Here is a 19649-nt window from a genome sequence, read left to right as displayed (position 1 = left end):
TTCTTTCCCCACCTCCTTCAAACAATGTAGTCCAAAGGCATTAGGTGAGGCTGAGAGAGGAGAGGTGGGCATTCATGCTGGCAGAGGAAAAGGCATGTGGTCCAGAGCAGGGTGTTAGAGGCTGGCTGAATGAGGAAGGCATTGTGTGGAACAGGCCAAGGGTATCAAAATCCAGGAGGAGTTGGAAGGGCGGCCAGCACAGTGCTGTAACCAAGCAGGGTGAGCAAGGCTTCCGTGCAGAAGGGATCCCAGTGTAGGAGGAGGAGTGTGTATTAATGGAGGGCCAGCCTGGAATGGGCAACAATGTCCAAGCTGGGTGAGCCAGGAAGGGTCTTCCCAAGTGGAGACCTGCTGGAGTCAGAATACACGCAAGGTGAGAAAAGTAGGCATCTCACACAGGAGGGCTGTCCAACACAGATGTCAGAGACCAAAGGTGTGCAAAGGGCATCCATGGGGAGAGGAGTCCAGAGCAGTATGTTGGGGTCTGAGCATGGGGAGGATGAAGACCTCATGGTGGAAGAGGAAAAGGTTTGTTACAGGGTTGCTGGAACCAACATAAGGTGAGAAAACTGTCCCTGTGGACGAGCAGCAGCGTTGTGGGTGACGTCAGAGCCTGAGAGGAAGGAGGAGGCTATGGTATAATACTGGCTTGCTCAGGGGACTGATAAAATCAGTTATTATTAAGGACAGTGGGGGGCGCCTCGGTGGCTTAGTTGGTTAAGCATCCGACTTTCGCTTAGGTCATGATCTCGCCGCGGTTTGTGGGTTCGAGCCCCGCGTCGGGCTCTGTGCTGACTGCCAGCTCAGAGCCTGGAGCCTGTTTCAGTCTGTGACTCCCTCTCTCTCTGACCCTCCCCTGCTCACGCTGTCTCTCTCTCTCTCCTAGAATAAAAATATTAAAAAAAAAAAAATATTAAGGACAGTGGGACGCAACTTTCTTACTTTTGGAAAAGAGAGTTATAAGTATGGAAAACGAGAAGCCTATGTTAAACCCTGCAATGCTGGTGAACTGAAGCCATCTATGTGAACTCTTGATTCAATACGCTGACATAAAGAATAAATAATGAGGTAAACGTGTGTATATAGATAAATACAGTTATATACTCCCTCGTTCTGTCCACTGCAGGCCTGGAAGCAGTGAGACTCCAGGAGCTGCCCAAATCTTACTTCTATATACATCTATCATTCTTCACTAACAGGATCTAGGGCTCCTTAGAGAAATGGCTGATTCCAAGGCTGGAGAAGGAAAAATACAGGATGAGCCTAAAAAATCTTATTAGGCCAGTAAGCAAAAAGGTGTTCAAAGAATGATGAAAACATCAAAAGGACACAAAAATCAGCCTGAAGGGCAAATCTGGGTCAATCTGATAAAAATGACAGTAATGGAGTGCAACACATTGAATAAAAGAGAAAACCTTGAGTTCACATGAATATAAATAACTAAGTGGAAAAAATGGAAAGTCTGGTAGGAAATGGGGCAATTACAGGGTCTCAAAGTACCTCTCCACAAAATTTGTGTTAGTTACAAAAAGAAAAGCTTTACAGTGAAGCAATCTGGTACACACCACCTTAATGAGGTGATCAGGGTTAATTTAACATCACTAGTAATGGGATAATTAAACTGAAACCTTACATCAATCTCCATGTGCCGAAACCTGCACACCTGTCGAAAACAGCGCCCCTCTTGCCATAATGTGCAAACAGTTTCATTTCCTAGTGCTGCTTCACAGTGACGGAATGGACAGCTGTCACCCTGTAAACAAAGAGAATAAAGAAATGTGGTACCAAAACAGTTTCCTGGCATCTGGACAAACACAAAGGGGTAAGGAGAAACAGGCAAGGTAGAAAACAGTGCAGGGGGAAGACAAGAACAACCTGAGATCAACAAATGTATAATTTCCTTGACAGTATCCTTCATCTGATTTGACAACATAAGTGACATAAGCTGAGATGTCAAAAAGAGGGGTTCAAAAAGGTAAGTGGGAGTACTGAAAGTGGTACACTTAAAAAAAATACATTTTACAGGTCTTCAAAACCATTTCACACATCTTGATTTGTATATCTAGCTTTTGATGGAAAATCAGAAAGTTAAGAGATTTGGATTTAAGTGTAATTCCCTGCTTCATTATATACTCTATACAATGGTAATATCTTAAACAGAACACTACTGCTGTGCAAACTGCTATATATGATCAGAGCTTTGCTCAAAACTGATTATTTTAAACATAGCACCAAAATGATTAAAAAAAATTTAACATATACAATTATAGAATTAGTCATAAAGGAACAGAAAAATGGATAGATCTAAACTTAGCTGCAGAAGAATCAAGCAGAAAAACAGGAAGTTTTAACAGAGAAAAAGCAAAAATGCTACAAAAGCATATTTAGAAGAATGGCTTGATTACTCAGCAGGAAATCTGAAGAAAAAAGTAGAATTCAACCCACGATAGTTTCTAGAAGTACAATACTACCCACTCATTCATTTAAAACAAAGTAAATAAAAGTCAAGTTTGCAAGCCAGGCCAAAGTACTCCTAATTCCGAAGTGGCTCTGAATAGACTAATTATCAACAAGAGAACAGTGAATGACAACTATGTGCTGTAGACCTTTCCACTCCCGTAGAACATGAAAAGCATAAATGAAGAGAAAAAACAAGGAGGAACAAGGAATTCTCCCAGGAGTGCTATTCTCTTTTTAAAAAAATGGTAGCAGGTACCAGATATTAAACAGTTGAGCAAAACAAAACATAAAAACTTAATATACTGGGTAAATCTTATCAAATTTTATTAGAGAAAGTATAAAAAGAACTGATTTGGAAATGCCAATTCTTACTTTGGTACATGTAGAATAGAAAAAAAAATAGCAGTCTTCGCCTTGATTAGGCATGCTGGGTAGATCCTTAGATTCGAAGTGGCTTCTTGAAAACAAGCCACTGCTTCCTCAAGGCGAGGACCAGCTACAAGTCCTCTTGGAGTGGGCTTAATCTTCCAAAAGACAAGTCAATCACAGAAATCGTCTTTAAAATGCAATCCTAAAATGAGGAGACAATGAATTAAAGTACGTCAGATAAATTCTGCCAACTTCCTCCACCTCAACTGAGATCAAACTGTTAAAACCAAATTTTAATTGTATAAATATGTAATTGCCTATCCAGGGCTTAGTGAGCACTGATTAACAGTTTATTCTTATGTGAATATTATACTTTCTCATTTATAATGTAAAATTTTTGTTAAGGATAGCCATGCTCTTCTTTGGTTTTCTCTACAGTGCTCATTACATGACTTCAACACAAAATTAAGTAAGCACTGCTAATTCAATAAATAATCTACATTTCATTTTATTTTTTTAAATATTTATTTTTGAGAGAGAAAGAAAAAAAGAGCACAAGAGTGGGAGGGGGAGGGAGAGAGGGCGACACAGAATATGAAGCAGGCTCCAGGCTCTGAGCTGTCAGCATAGAGCCTCATACGGGACTCAAACTCACAGAATGCTAGATCATGGCCCGAGCTGAAGTTGGACTCTTAACCAACTGAGACACCTAGGTGCCCCAATAATCTACATTTTAGATTATTAATGGGATTTACATTATTTGACACAAGATACGTGTGAAATCTACATTTCTGACAAACTAGGTTTTTTTTCATCTGACAAAAGTTCTAATGTTTTCACAAGCATTTTTATTTCAAAAGTATAGAAGTAGGTGGGAAAAACACACTAGAATAACTGATGAAACAATACTGCAGAATACATCTGTAGAACTAGCCTATGTAATTAAGATAGAGTTGCACAATGGGGGGCCTGGGTGGCTCACTGGGTTAACCATCCAACTTCTGGTATCAGTTCAGGTCATCTCAGTTTGTGGGACTGAGCCTCACATCAGGCTCTGTGCTGATAGTGCAGAGCCGCTTGAAGTCTCTCTCTCTCCCCCTTCCCTACTCACACATGGACCCCCCCCTCAAAAATAAACTTTAAAAAAATTTGCAAAATTAAAAAAGAAGAAATCATGGTTGACAAAGAAGGAGCTGTACACCAATCACAACAAGGTGCAAAAGTCATCCTTGGGATTCTTCCCATAAACAATGCTTACACAAAACCACCAAAACCCCCCACCCTCAGTTCCTGCCATTTCCCCACCCTCACACTGAAGTGTTCAAGAAAGCTTCTACGGAAATAAAAACACATGATAAGAGCACATGCCAGAATTTGGAAAGGGTTTCTATAAACTCACATATACCCAAAGACCAGGTTTCAGAAACACTGATCTACAACCTGAAATCAATTCAATTCAATCTTATCTCCCACTAATAATCCTAATCCAAGAACAGCAGGCCACAATAAAAACCAGCCTTGAAGTCAGCAACCTAAGTTTGGAATTAAGAGTCTGCCACTAAACCTATTAACTAAAACCTTTAAATTTGCATACTGTGACTCACAGTTTCATTTCTAGAATTTATCCCAAGATAAATATTCAACCAAGTTCACCATCACTTTGCTTCTAATAATAAGAAAACACCTAAATGTTCAGAAACTGGAGTCTGTTTTAAAAAGTTATGGAACTTTTTAAAGTTTTAAAAGTTATGGAACTATGTGGTAATATGCAACATTATACAGATTTTAGTACTGGGAAATGGGGTCTGGCTGAAAAGCTACCTAAAAATGTGGAAGAAACTTTGAAACTGGGTCATGGGTAGAAACTAGAAGAGTTTTGAGGCACTTGATAGAAAAAGCCTAGAAGAAACTGCTGCTGAAAACATGAACATTAAAGGTGCTTCTGGTAAGGCTTCTGTGGAAACACTGTTAAGAAAATGGAAGACACGGGGCACCTGGGTGGCTCAGTCAGTTGAGCATTCGGTTTGGCTCAGGTCATGATCTCATGGTTCGTGGGTTCGAGCCCTCTGTCGGGCTCTGTGCTGACAACTAGCTCAGAGCCTGGAGCCCGTTTCAGATTCTGTGTCTCCCTCTCTCTCTGACCCTCCGCTGCTCATGCTGTCTCTTTCTCAGAAATAAATAAAAACATTAAAAGAAAGAAAGAGAAGAAAGAAAAGGAAAGAAAGAAAGGAAGGGAGGGAGACAGAAAAAGAAAGAAAGAAAGAAAGAAAGAAAGAAAGAAAGAAAGAAAGAGAAAGAAAGGAGAAAGAAAAAAGAAAAAGAAAGGAAGAAAGAAAAAGAAAGGAAGGAAGAAAAAGAAAACGGAAGGGTTTATCTCGATGGCTCAGTCGGTTAAGCATCCAACTTCAGCTCAGGTCACGATCTCATGGTCTTTGGGTTCAAGCCCTGTGTCGGGCTCTATGCTGATAGCTCAGAGCCTCAGGCCTGCTTCAAATTCTGTCTCCCTCTTTCTCTGCCCCTCCCCTACTTGTGATCTGTCTCTCTCGCTCTTGAAAATAAACATAAAAAAAGTTAAAAAAAAAAAGAAAGAAAATGGAGCACAAGTCACAGACTGGCAGAAAATCTTTGCAAAATACGTAACTGAGGGGCACCAGCTTTGGCTCAAGTCATGATCTCACTGTGAGTTCAAGCCCCACGTTGGGCTCTGTGTTGACAGTTCGGAGCCTGGAGTCTGCCTTGGGTTCTGTGTCTCCCTCTCTCTGCCCCCACCCCCAGCCCCCACTCATGCTCTCTCTCAAAAAAAAATATTAAAAAAAAAACCACACTATATAACTCATAAAGGACAGGTATCCAAAATGTGAAAAGAACATTTAAAACTCAACAATAAGAAAATGAACAAACCAATTTAAAAATGGGCATAAAGGAGTGCCTGGGTGGCTCATTCAGTTAAGTGTCAGACTCTTGATTTTGGCTCATGTCATGATCTCACAGCTAGTAGGACTGAGCCCCATGTTCAGCTATGCGCTGACAGTGCAGAGCCTGTTTTGGATCCTCTCTCCCTCTCTTTCCTCCCCTCCCCTACTCTCTCTCTCAAAAATAAATATATTTTTTTAAATGGGCAAAAAATCTAGACAGATACTTCACCAAAGATACACAGATGGCAAATAAACATACAAAAAAAATATGTTCATCATACATCATTAGGGAATTGCAAACTCCTTTCAGAATGGCGAAAATCCAGAACACCGTCACCACTAAGTGCCGGTGAAGATGAAACAACAGAAGTTTGGAAGAACATAGACCAAACTGTTAATAGTAGTTACTACCAGGGTGATTGGTAGGATTACAGGGGGCTATTATTTTGTTCAGAATATGATTACATTTTCTAATACAATGCACATAGACATAGTAAACAAACATGTCTGTCCTAACTGGCCTGCCCATCACAGGTCCACTACAGAATGGGACAAGGATTGGACCTTTCACAGGACCTTCACTGATCTGCTGGTAGGATTCCCCTGACCCTAAACACGGGGAGTGTGTTCTGCAATTGGGGGTACACCAAGAGGTAATTTAAAACACTACCTCAAATGTGATCAAGACTCTAAGGGGTAGTCAAATAATTACAATGACACATGTGCAAAAAGTATTAATGAGACAAGAATAAAAACCTTTTACAAAAGAAAAAAAATTTTAGAAAGGAAAATAAAATGTTTAGAGGTCAATTTCAATCCTGAAAACATCCCAAAGAACTGTTGCTGGTTTCAGGAACCCCCAACACAGTAACCAAACAAAATGGTATGAAATAGTAGCAAAATAGCACGAATTCCTGCAAGTTAGAGTGAATTTTTTTGGTTTGTTTTTAAGTCAGGCTCTGCAAAACTCCCTCAGAGGGATGCAGAGCATGGAGGCTGAGTATGGAGTAGATGGGCACTGCCTTACTAATGTTTCAACAGAACAGTTCCTTCATATGTCTGTTTTACACACTGAACTTCTATAACTTTCACTAGGGGGAAGAAAGACTGTAACTGCTATTCAAGAAAATGGGCAAAAACAAAACAAACAGCATCCCCAAATATTAAAAAAAAAAAATTGACAGTAATCAGTACTACCCCAACTTTGTAAGGACCTAAAACCAAGATGCATGCTGATAAATTTCTTAAGTTTTAGAAGGAAAAACTTTTCGTGATGCCAAGAAAAACCTGATCTTTTTTTAAAAAATGTTTTATTTATTTCTGAGAGAGAGAGAGAGAGAGAAGAGAGACAGTGTGAGCAGGGGAGGGTCAGAGAGAGAGGGAGATACAGAATCTGAAACAGGCTCCAGGTTCTGAGCTAGTTGTCAGCACAGAGCCCGACGCGGGGCTCAGACACACGAACTATGAGATCATGACCTGAGCCAAAGCCAGACGCTTAACCGACTGAGCCACACAGGAGCCCCACCTGATCACGTTTCAACAGTGAAAGTAGGAAGCCAAAAGGAGTAACTCTTCTATCCCTCTCCTGAATTAATGTAGGAGAAAGGAGGAATTCTTTTATCATCTTCATGCTCTCAGTAAGGACACAGCTTGACACAGAGGAATATATTCCTATAAAAAAGAGCAAAAATAAAAAAAGTGCAAAAATTAAGAAAACTCAAATTTCTAGCTTCTTCCTTCAAGAGATTTCAAAAGAACAGGTAGCAGAATAAACACTGATGAAAAACACAAAAACTCAACTGTATGATATCATTGTCAGAATATCTTCCAGAATGCAAAACATCAAATATAAGATATATATATATGTATATATAACATGGAAATAATCCTAGGAGATTCAATTTCTATACAATGGAAAATCTAAAAAAAAAAAAAAAAAAGAGCAATGAAACTGGTAGAGATAATAATAAAATATAACAAAATTTCCCTAAACTGAATAAACTTGAGTCTTTTTTTATTTTTTGAATCTGAGTCTATAAATTAAAAGAGGTCAAATTCTAGGCAGAAAATTCCTTTAAAGACATCTTTACTGGGGTACCTGGCTAGCTCAGTCAGTGAAGTGTGTAATTTTTTTTTTTTAATTTATTATTTCTAGGAGAGAGAAAGAGAGAGACAGTGTGAGTAGGGGAGGGTCAGAGAGAGAGGGAGTCACAGACTGAAACAGGCTCCAGGCTCTGAGCTGGCAGTCAGCACAGAGCCTGACGCGGGGCTCGAACCCACAAACCGCGAGAACATGACCTAAGCGAAAGTCGGACGCTTAACCAACTAAGCCACCCAGGCGCCCTGTGAAGTTTGTGATTTTTGATCTCAGGTTGTGGGTTCGAGCTCCATGCTGGGTGTACAGACTGCTTAAAAAAAAACTTAAAGACATCTCTACTATACCACCGATATGCTGAAAATTCCAAATTCCAAGGAGTAAAGATAAAATCACACAGACTTCTAGGAAAATGCAGACTATAACAAAATCAGACTTGATACCTAACATCATCTGAATCCCTGAATGCAAAAAGACAAAATGCTATGCACCAGAATTTAAAAGGAAGATTATGACCTTAGATTTGTCCTTTCAAAGTAAATTTCAAGATCTCAGGACTTGGAAGTTTCAGATAAAGTCTCAAAAAGGGAGTCTGCTTGGATTCTCTCTGCCCCTCCCCTGCTCACTCATGCTGTCTCTCTCAAAATAAACAAATGTTAAAAAAAAGAAAAAAAAGGAGTAACAGGACTTATTGTACTTGATATTACAGATGTGAAATAGAACATTTAAATGTGATATTCTCAAAAGAGTATAAGAGCCAGAGAATTCAAGCAAGTTCATGAATAAATGTGATTTATGAAAAAGGTGGCATCTGAAATTTAAAATGGCCTCCCATTTGAAAAAAAAATTTCTGCTTCATACAAAAAGATTCCAGGGTAATAAAAAGCAAAGAGAGCTTTAGCTCATTAATAGAAGCTCTATACTAAGAAAGATTCTAAATTCCTAATTGTGCTCAGCAAAAAGGAAAGCTACTGTGCTTTTGGGAAGGAAAGGCAATGTCACATAAGTATAATCCCTAGATTACATTTTTGAGTTTCTATTTAAGTTCCAATTAGTTAACGAACAGTGTTTCAGGTATACAAAATAGTGATTTAACACTTCCATACATCACCCAGTGCTCATCCCAAGTGCACTCCTTAATCCCCATCACCTATTTCACCCATCCCCCCACCCATCAGTTTGTTCTCTATAGTTGAGTCTGTTTCTTGATTTGTCTCTCTTCCCCGCTTTGCTTGTTTTCTTAAACTCCACATGAGTAAAATCACATGGTATTTGTCTAATTTTTCCTATCATAATACTCTCTAGCTCCATCCATGTTGTTGCAAATGGCCAAGATTTCATTCTTTCTTATGGCTGAATAATATTCCATTGCACACATATACTACATCTTCTTTATCCATTCATTAATCAATGGCCACTTGGGCTGTTTCCATAATCTGGCTATTGCAGACAATGCTGTGATAAACATCAGGATGCATGTGTCCCTGTGAATTACTATTTTTGTGTTCTTTGGGTAAATACATAGTAGTGTGATTGCTGGATCTTAGAGTAGTCCTAGATTACATTTTTGATATAAATAATACAACCATCCAAGCACTGGAAAATAAATGCATGGTACTTTAAAAAAATTTTTTATTTACTTTTGAAAGAGAAAGAAAGTGTGAGCGAGCAGGGGAGGGGCAGAGAGAGAAGGAAACAGAGGATCTGAAGCAGGCTCTGTGCTAGTAGCACAGAATCCAATGTGGGGCTCAAACACACAAACCATGAGATCATGACCTGAGCTGAAGTCAGACGCGTAACCAACTCCGCCACCCAGATGTCCCTAACTGCATGGTATTTTTTTTTAAATAGGCTCAGGTTGAAAAAGCAAAACAAAACAAAACCAAAACCTTTTCTAGCAGGACACCATAGTTAAAAGGATATGTCAAGAACTTTTACAAATCCAAAAGACATCTTTAATTACTGAAGTAAACTAGTACAACCTCTTTGGAGTATCGTATAATTCACTTCTGAAAATCGTTTTTAGGTAAACAGTTTACAAAGATGTGTGTACAGGGCTATTACTAAATGGGAGGTTATTATTATTTTTTTAATGGCAAAAACCCAAATGTCTATCAGTGAGAGATATTAAACTATAGAACTTCCATATAAAAGGATACTATCATGTCATTAAAAAAAAACGATGAGGCAGATCTATTTGCAGGGACATGGAACTGTCATGATAAACTACTGATAGTGCTTTTTCTTTTTTAGTGAGAGAGAGAGAAAGCACTCGCAAAAGCTGGGGAAGGGGAGGGAGTGAGGAAGAGACGGCATCTCAAGCAGGTTCCATACCCAATACAGAACCAGATGAAGGGCTGGGTCTCACCACCATGAGATCAAGACCTGAGCTGAAATAAAATCTGATACTATATGAGAATAGGAGGAGGAGAAAAAAAAGAGTAGTCCGATACTTAACCAACTAAGCCACCCTAGATCGCCTTGATAGTGTTTTTTTTTATTAAAAAAATTTTTTTAATAAACATTAAAGTTTATTTTTGAGAGCAATACACAGCACACCTGGGGGAGGGGCAGAACTTGAAACAGGCCCCAGGCTCTGAGCCCGACATGGAGCTCGAACTCAGGAACAGCGAGATAGTGACAGACTAAAGTCAGATGGTTAACCTACAGAACCACTCCAGGCACCCCAGATAGTGCTTTTTTAAGAGGGAGAAATGGAACCTCTTAATATTAGGTGGTATATTGTTTTTATTTTTTATAATGTGTATTATCAAAAGAGGAAGGGGGGATTTTTCCATCCCAAAACCTTGTAAATAATTACGAGAAAAAAATGACCCGACAGTGGCTTTTTAAATTTCTTACTGCTCCAGGAAAATTATGCCTTAAATTACGAAAATGTTCACTCCTTTAAAGAGAAAAAACCCATTCCCACACTTACATTAGCTGGTTGCGCTCAACGGGAACGTCTGTGTCTTCACTGAGTTCCAATCTATTACGCCTGTAGGTCGAACCAACACTCAATCCGTGAATTAATAATAATGGGGCAGAAAGAATTTTCCTCCTCACATTGCCAAGGAAACCTCTCAGCCACAATTCAAACACAGGACGTGTTTTTAAATCATCTCCCAACTATTGGGAGATTAAGTCCATTTGAATAACCTTTGTCAGACTGGAGACAACTAGGGTTAGTTATCTCCTCAAAAACAAAAACAAAAAAACCAACAAAAAGAGAGTTCATTGAAAGATGAACTTGAGAGTCAAAGGATTACTGGGGAAAAAAAAAAATCCATCTTCCATAGCCGAACAATATAATTTAAAAAGAAAAGAAGAAAAAGAAAAAAGAAAAAGAACACCAAAATTCAATAAGATCCAATTTCTGGTCTTCAAGATTTCTTCACCTATTAAGAAAAAAACAGAAACCTTCCCCCATCTTTATTATCTGTATAATAAAAGCATACTTGTATGAAAAATATAAAGTGTTTTATGTATATAATATACATATACATATATACTAACTGGCTTATACACACACACACACACATACACAAATGTGTAGAAATAAAACATTTGGGTAAGTTTTCCCTTTTAAAATACACTATTATAAAAGCCTTCAGATTTGGGTTCATTATAAAAATAGTGAACTTACTCTTATACCAAAGTATCATGACGTGTATCAGTATATTACACTAAATTTTGTCCAGCCCACAGGGTAACCATGAAGGGAAATCCTTACATACGTATCAATGTGTATAATACGGATGTATGTACAGCATTATCATCTTTATCATCTTCAGGGAGTGTTTAACCAAAAAAGATAGAAACGTATAGTTATAGAGTAGCTACAGAGTGGTGCAGCAAGCTGTAGAAGGCAGAGCAGCATTATAGCCATCCTGAACTGGTACTGTCAAAATTCAGAAAGCTTCTACCTCAGGGAAGAGTTTTGTTCTTCTTTTACAGCAACACCAGTGTCACTGGCAAAACATTCAATATTGGCCCTGCAAAGGCTTGCTTATGCAGCCTGGTTTCATTTTTTCTTTCTTTCTTTTTTAATTTTTTTTTTTTGTTTACAAATGATGGCTACAACTAAAGACTTTGTAAGTATTCATTTACTCCAGTTAGTAAAAGGGTAAACTTTGGGAGTTGAAGTTTCATTGCACAATGGTACATTTACCATTTAAGAATTTAAAAAAACAAAAACAAAAAAAAACAAAAAACCCCAAAAACAAAAACAAAAAAAAACCCCGATTTTGATACAGAGAAACGAGTTCTAAATTTTGAAACCAGCCCCGTAACAAAGCAATTTTGATTCTCATGTAATAAGTACTACATAATTTCTAGGCTAAATCTTGCCAAATACTATCCAAGACAAAACTAAAATCAAAACTTAAAAAAAAAGTGGACACCTTTTACTCACACTTAATACTAGTCAATTTTCCAGGAAATTTTTGGGCAGGGAATATCCCCAAATCTAAAATGAAAAAAAGGAAAAATTGGGATCTTACATTAGTTATTCAGTCTGAAACCTGTAATAGACTTTCACTAAAAGTCATCATTTTCTGGCCTCCCACTCAACCACAGAAACCTACTTTGAGAGTGGAAAGGAACTTTAAAGATGACTGACATCAATTCTCTATTTTACCAGTGAGGCAGTGATTCCTAACACCTGAAAATACGGAGTCCTATGTTTAGCTAAGATTAGAAGCCAAAAAACAATCTCATAATTAAGAATACAGTATTACGGACCATTTAGCATATATATTTTAAGACATTTAAGATCACTTAAAATCAGAGAAACATTCTTTGGGACACAGACACTGTGTCTGTCAAAAGTATGCCCCTGGGGTTTTTATTCCAATTCCCATTCAATCTCTCAATTTTTATAAACCTATCATGTCATTTGCCCATACATTTGTAAAAAGTATCCATACAATCTTTATTTTACAGTTTCCCCACTATTCTATAAAGGTTAAAAAAGGCAATTCAAAGACTAAAAGTAATTTTTTCCTGATTGTTTTCTAATGTGTCCCTTTTACACAGATCCAATCCTAAATACAAAGGGTAACTCTATCACACTCAGTAAGTTGAAATTATAATGCTGACCAGTATGAGGAGGCAATTAGAAATTTCCAAATTTCGTGAGTTTTGTTTTTGCCAACTTGTAAGTATGGATCAGGGTTTTTAAAGAAATAGAAAAATGGGAGGGGGGGAGGTATATCAGCTTCGGATGCCTTTTTCCCTTCAACTTCATTGGTTTCAGGAAAATCAAATTTCCCATAATGGGAGAAATTTTTACTTAAAACCAATTACAATTCAATCTACCAGCCAGAAATAGCCTAAAGCCTTTCAATGCTGCACTATATTTAAGTTAAAAAATATTTTTCTCTCTTAATTGGTATCAACAAAATTTCAAGTGACAGTTACATTGAGTTACTACTGTGACATTTTTCATCTTCACTTTGTCCACATTACCTCTGAGGAATTTTCAGCACATTCTGTGTTTTCAGGTTTCCCCAGATGTGTGTATTAATAATAATTAGTGTAACTATGTTTAACAACGATAGCAATTAGGATACAGTAACATAGCAACAAGTTGCCCATTTCAAATGGAAAAAGGAAAAAGAAATTAAGGTAATATTTCTTTTTCATTGCTTTGAATAACTTCATTCCCAGGATCCCAGCTCAGAACTAATGTAGAATAATCATAGTTAACATTTTTCAAGTTCATTTTCAAAAACATCAGCTGTTCTATATTGTCAAAGTCCAGGCTCATGATCTGCTTTGGATGAAACTGGCTATTTGCAGTAAAGATACATTCAGATTGCCAACTACACATGGGGCAGCTTAAATACTGAATGGCAACTTGGGTCAGAGCTGGCCATATGCTCACCTTCCTCTGCCAGTAAATCAAAGGGTCACCACCTCCTGAGATCTCTGAATACTTCTCTTTGAAGTATTCATCCACTACTGCTATGGCAGAAGGAAACATGAAGCTTTTGCTTCCAATGGCAACATTATCTGCAGCTGAGCTATCAAAAGACCCTGAACTGGAGGTGCCTTCTCTTATAGATGAGGTAAATGAATCAGCTCCTACGATGCCCGAGGGACCAGAAGCATCTGAAGTCGCAATATGGCAGACCTCTGAAGATTCCATGTAGTTGCAAACTTCTTCTGCAAGGATCTGCTTGTAAGTTTCTAAATCGGCACCTTGAGGGAAAAAGTCTTCCAAACTGTTTTTAAAGCAAGGGTCTAACAAAGCAGCCAAGATACAAGGCTTGGATTTGAGCATGGTGCTCAGTAGGGAATCCGTTTCAAGTTTCAGAGATAAACTGTCCACCAGATTGAGTGCCTGAGTAATACCTCTTATTTGAAAATCTTCTCTGAGTTTCTGCAGAGAAAGAAGTAGATGATGGATTAGGGGTAGCACCTGATTCAATCCTGTGGTCTTGACACTCACTTTCTGGGTGGCCTCCTCGAATGGTTTAAGAATATCACAAACATAAGTCATTAGAGTCCACTGAAGGGAGGTGAGCACAACTCCACTGGCTCTGCCGAGACTATGGTGAACTGAATAGCAATGCTCCAAGAGCCATTTTAACATATAAAAGGTAGAAATCCAATGGCCAGTTTCTTCCTGCTTCAAATTCTTCCATGGAAGTTGGTGATCATTTTGGAACTCTTGCAGTATCTGACGAGCTTTGACCGAATGACTAAAATGATGACAGGTTTTCCTAGCAGCTACTAACATATTCTCAATGCTTTTGTGCTCACAAAAAAAATCCTGAATGACTATATTTAAACAATGCAGGAAGCATGGCACATGGGTAAAACCACCATCTTTGATTGCATGTACCACGTTAGAAGAATTGTCAGAAACAATGAAGCTAGGAATGAGGAAATTAGGAGAAAGCCACAGACCAATCTGGTCATTTAATTCTTGTAAAATGTTGGTTATCAAACAGTCTTTGGCCAAACCTGTTACACAAAGTACTGCCCACTTTCTAAAATTGGGGATCCTGCCATTAGAAGAAGGTGCAGCTTCCAAAGAGACCCAGTGTACAGTTACAATGAAATAGTCCGTGGATGGGTCGTGGGTCCATATGTCCACAGTCAGGTGGATCTTTTGGCTCTGAACATTCTCCAAAGTTAAGAAAATTTTTTCTCTGACCCAATCATACAACTGAGGTACAGCCTTCGTGAAAAAGTAAGTCTCAGATGGTAATCTATAGTCGGGGGCCACAATCTGCATGAACCTCTGAAAGGCTGGGGTGGAGAAGTAGTTGTAAGGATGCATATCCTCCACAATCATCTGAATAATTGCCTGACTTATTTGACTTGAGACTGAATTTTCAGAATCTGTTGTTTCTCTCTCCTGTGCTTGTGTCAGAGCGTCTTGCTCTGCAACAGGAATAGGACTCTCAGTTCTACTATTTTCAACCTCTAGCACAGGAGGTTCATCTGAATCAGAGTCACTAAGGTCCTCAGCTGTTAAATCATGGCCACCTGCAGACTTCTCTCCACGCAGCGGATCGCTTAAGAGATCATTTCTCTCGGACTCGGCCTCATCTAATCCATTTCCAACCGCACCACTGTCTTTGTTGGCAACAGCCCAATGGATGGGATGTGTGGCCTGCAAGTGGCGTTGCAGGGTTGAAGTTCCTAAGTGAGAACCTGGCCTACCTCGGCTCACACTCCGTTTACATATATTACACACAGCTCTTGAGATGTGCTGAGGATCGGTGTAAAAAAAATTCCAAACTGCAGATGTCTTGGCTCGTGTTCCAGGAATTAAGGCATGCTTGACAATGTTACTTTTGATGAGAAATCGCCCTCGTTCTGCCCTCAGGGCATCAGATACTGATTTATCACGTTTCTTACCCATTCTGTTTTCATCTAATGGATCGGCAGAGATATATTCAAAGCTTCCATTGCTTCCAGCAGAAGAGGGAGATAAAGGCATATCCAAAGTAAAATCCTCCTCCCCACTAGTGACTCCAAACTTGTTGGCCCTGGTCCAGTGAGGTGAATGCCTTGCCTGCAGATGTCGTTGTAGAGTAGATGTCCCCAGATGACTGCCCGGTTTACCCCTGCTGACACTTTTTTCACAGAGATTACAGATAGCCCGCCAGGTGTACTGGGGGTCAACATGAAAGAAGTGCCACACAATGGAGGTCTTGGCCCTGGTACTGGGTAGATAGATCTGTTTCTCTATATTGCTCTCAAAAAGACTTTCTTCGTCCTGCTCATGGGCACTGGAAGCTAACAAAGCAGGCGCATCTGCAACAGGCCTCCCAGATGACAAATCCTTACTAAACTTTTTCGCAAGGATCAGTTTTTTTCTTCGCCTCTTCCCCTTAATCCGTAAACCCTTCTTTCTTTTCTTTTTAGCAGGCAATTTTGCCTCTTTATCCATTCCTTCTGCCACCATCTTCCCCTCTATTGCATCTTCTTCATCTGTATTAGAATTAATAGGAACTCATCCCAGAATCCCAGCACTGCTGAAAGTGCTGCATCTTCTGCCAGGAGAGAGTGAGGAAACTGGTACACTTAAGGTACATACACTCATTCTCTTTATGGCTCCAAAATTCGTACCAGAATCTGTGACAACAGTTTCCCCACTGTTGAGTGGGTTTATCACTCAAGCAGAAATACAGCTGTTCCTCTCTAATTGCATTACCTTGTCTCCAATTTCTTGGGGGAATCAAATTCCCTTTGCAACAATGACTTCCAAGCCAGGTTATTTTTGGAAGAAAAGTGACAGCGATGGAGAACATTCCCAAACTCTTTCATACAGGGCTTTATGATCCCTTCCAACTTCTGAGTTCTGAATCTGAATTCAAACAGTCCAATCTCTTCATGTTATAGAAAAAAAAAAAAAAAAAAAAAAAGAAGAAGAAAGAACTGAGGGCCACCTGCCCACAGTCAGAGAGTTAGCAGCAGCTAGAAGCCAGGCCTTCCAAACCCCAGGTCCATGTTCTCTCTACTTCATCAAGAACTATATCTGCTTGAAATGCCTTCAGCTTTTAAAATATGTATTTTGATGATGCGTCATGGCAGCAATATCAATTTCCCTTAGTTCTGAAATTAATTTCAGGAGACCTCACTTAAACAAAAACATAGTGCATCATTCAACATGCATCATTTAGGACTGTCATCTGACAATAACAACCCAAAACATCAATTCTGGGACTATAAAACAAACTCCACATACTGGTCATTAACAGCAGATGCTAGTTGAGCCCTTTCCACTCCAAATAACAATACGGAGTTTTAAAAATGCGGGCGGCTAAAAAAAAGTGCAGAATAAAAACTCTCAAGGTTCACAAGCTGCGTTTTCAATTTACTGTTTGTATCAAGAGTTAATCCAAATTTAGTTCTAACACATTTTTAGACTGGGGAAGCCTTACTGCCTGTAAATGAGTAACTCACGAGCTGAACTCTCTACGAGCGGCAAGAACTGAAATCTGAGCTTTAAACCACTTCCATTCCTTTTCGGCTGCTCCCTTCCCTTCCCCAATACCTACATACATTTACCCTAAAAAGCATCGCTATCACTAGTTCCACAGCCTCCTTCTCAAGGTCCAGAACCAAGGCCTGCAAGATGTCAACAACATGGGCCTTCCCCATAGGAATCCGCACCGATTATGGGAGTTTAGGGGGTGTTCTTCATTACGATCTCATCAATCCTACAAGGAGAACGGAAGTGTCCCTGTTGTTCTTGACTCCGATGCGGAGGGCTGGGGTGGGAGTTAATTAAGGTAAGGAAGGGGTGTAGGATACCGGATTAAGGTCGGTGGCTTTCTGTATGTGGAGTTTGAGAGTATCTCCCAAGTAGTGGGACCCTGGAGAGGAATGAGAGTAGGTAAATTCAGCTCCTGGCACTCAGTTGGAGTTAGGCAGTGGGGAGGACCGCTAAACTGGGGAAACTGTTGTCGCGAAGAAAGCAGTCTAATGTCAGTTCTCTCTCCGGGAGTCGGGGAACAAGCCGGCTTTCCGCGGCTGCTCCGGGCTCCTACGGTTTCGCCAACACCGGATGTGGGGGAGGGGAGGAAGGTTGTTGGGAAAGGAGCAGGCGCCGTGGGGGTGGGGTGCAGCGGGTGGGGGTGGGGGGGACGGGAACTGTGAGCCGGAGCCCGAGGCTCCCAGCTCGCCCCCGAGAGGGCGGCGGGCGGGAGGTGGGGGAAGGCGGGGGTCGTTACGGCGGGGCCAAAGGACCCGCTCTGACTTCCCGGGCTAGGCCGCAACCCAGGGGCGAGGGGAGGCCGCGGCCACTCCCCTCGCCCTCTCCCCCACCTCCCCTGCCCCGAGCCACCGGGAATCAAAAAACGGGTCTAGTTACCAGAGAACAGAAACTTTACCGAACCGCCGACACTCTCCCCGACTCCTGTTTGCTGCCACGTCTTTCTTCTTTCTTAGCCTCTACCGCCCGCCGTCCTCACAGCAGCAACACCAGCAGAAATCCAAGACTGCCAGCGTCAAAGATGGCGCCCGGCTACAGGCTCAGTTCTAGGACCCGGCCAGTAAAAGTGCCAGCACGACGCAAAGCGGAAGGATTCTGGGAGATGTAGTTTCCTGTATGAGGCTATGCTTAAGATGGCTTCCCCGGGTCGCAGGGTCACGTGAGAGGGGAGGCGCTAGGACGTGGGGGTATCTTCCCGTGCGAGGAACGCGTTTTAGAAACTTACGGGTTTCTTGAAAGCGTCTTTAATTAAAAAATATATATACTTTTTAAATTTTTAATTGAGTGAGGTAATAAGCGAGAAAGTCGCGAGAACTGTGTCTCCCAGACAGTGGGCCTTCAGTGTATTCTTTGGTTCAGGAACAAATCGCCTGAACTGTGTGTTGTTTTAGTTTAGAAATAAATTACTTTCCCTGTGCAGTGTTGAAGGATTTGTGCATTTATTTTTATTTAAAGAGGTGAAATTGGGTTTGGATGGGTTTCTTTCTTTTTGTGTTGAAAAACTAATTCGTGCTCATTACAAAGTTCATGAGGGTTGGACTGTGGAAAGGAAAACACCTGGCCACTTATTTCCAATTTGAATGTTTCCTTTTTTTCCCCCTCTGATTGTAAAAGTAATACATATAAGTGGTTTTTAAATTTTTTAAATAATTCAGAACTGTAGAACACTTAATCCATTAATTTCATTCCTGCAAGATAATCTCACACTAATTTAGCAGATAGTCTGTCTAACGTTTTTGTACGCAAACATACCTAAATCCATTACTCTTGATACCAGGTCCCCTCTGGGTTAGTGCCTCAATAGAACTTCTTTAGGTGGCAACATTTTACCAAACTTGAGTAAAGAAGACAGTTCTGCTACTAAGAACGCATGCATTTGACCGTGAAGCGAGTGGGACTCCAGGCACCTTTTATTTTTCCTCTTAGACTTGTTCTGCCAGCTACCAGCTTGGTGTGGGAGCCTCAGCCGGCATAGGTCCAAGCAGTCCGGGGCCTCCTCAGACTTGGGCTTTTAACTCCTTTCAAAGAGAGAAGGCGCACATTAGAATCCTAGCCCCTGCCTCACAGGACAATGCTCTTCCAGGATTGCCATGTCAACCAGGTCTAGCAAGCAGTTTCCTGGCCACCAATTTCTGTCTGTGCCACACACCTAGGGGTTTTCAGCTTGGCAGAAGGCTTGCCACACAGCTGAAGGGTTTTTCATGCTAGGGCTTTACAAGCTGCTGTCCTGGTCTGCTCGGTATACTAATATATAGTTATATCTGGGTTGCCTGGGTAGCTCAGTCACACATCTGACTTCGGCTTGGGGCATGATCTCCCAGTTCGTGGGTTCCAGCCTCTCATCCGGCTCTGT

At 40.3% G+C, this 19649-nt stretch overlaps 2 protein-coding genes across 2 annotated transcripts in view; both read right to left on the bottom strand.

Annotated features, from left to right (window-relative positions):
* Positions 1 to 18135, bottom strand: part of ZC3H11A (zinc finger CCCH-type containing 11A) — a 42271-nt gene extending 24136 nt beyond the window's left edge. Inside the window, 5 exon segments of the mRNA XM_039227423.1 lie at positions 1634 to 1753; positions 2833 to 3031; positions 10778 to 10837; positions 12254 to 12307; positions 17476 to 18135. Coding sequence (XP_039083354.1) covers positions 1634 to 1753; positions 2833 to 2886 — 174 coding nt within the window. The 5' untranslated portion in view covers positions 2887 to 3031; positions 10778 to 10837; positions 12254 to 12307; positions 17476 to 18135.
* ZBED6 (zinc finger BED-type containing 6) lies at positions 11870 to 17482 on the bottom strand. Its single transcript, XM_039227421.1, is given in 1 exon segment — positions 11870 to 17482. A coding segment is annotated over 1 exon segment (2940 nt). The 5' UTR covers positions 16403 to 17482; the 3' UTR covers positions 11870 to 13462.
* Positions 18136 to 19649: the final 1514 nt, after the last annotated feature.

The sequence above is a fragment of the Hyaena hyaena genome, unplaced genomic scaffold, assembly GCF_003009895.1.
Source record: "Hyaena hyaena isolate Hyena2069 unplaced genomic scaffold, ASM300989v1 scaffold_28, whole genome shotgun sequence".
Lineage (NCBI taxonomy): Eukaryota > Metazoa > Chordata > Mammalia > Carnivora > Hyaenidae > Hyaena > Hyaena hyaena.
Note: the sequence above shows the minus strand (reverse complement) of the source record. Positions and strands in the feature narration are given on the sequence as shown.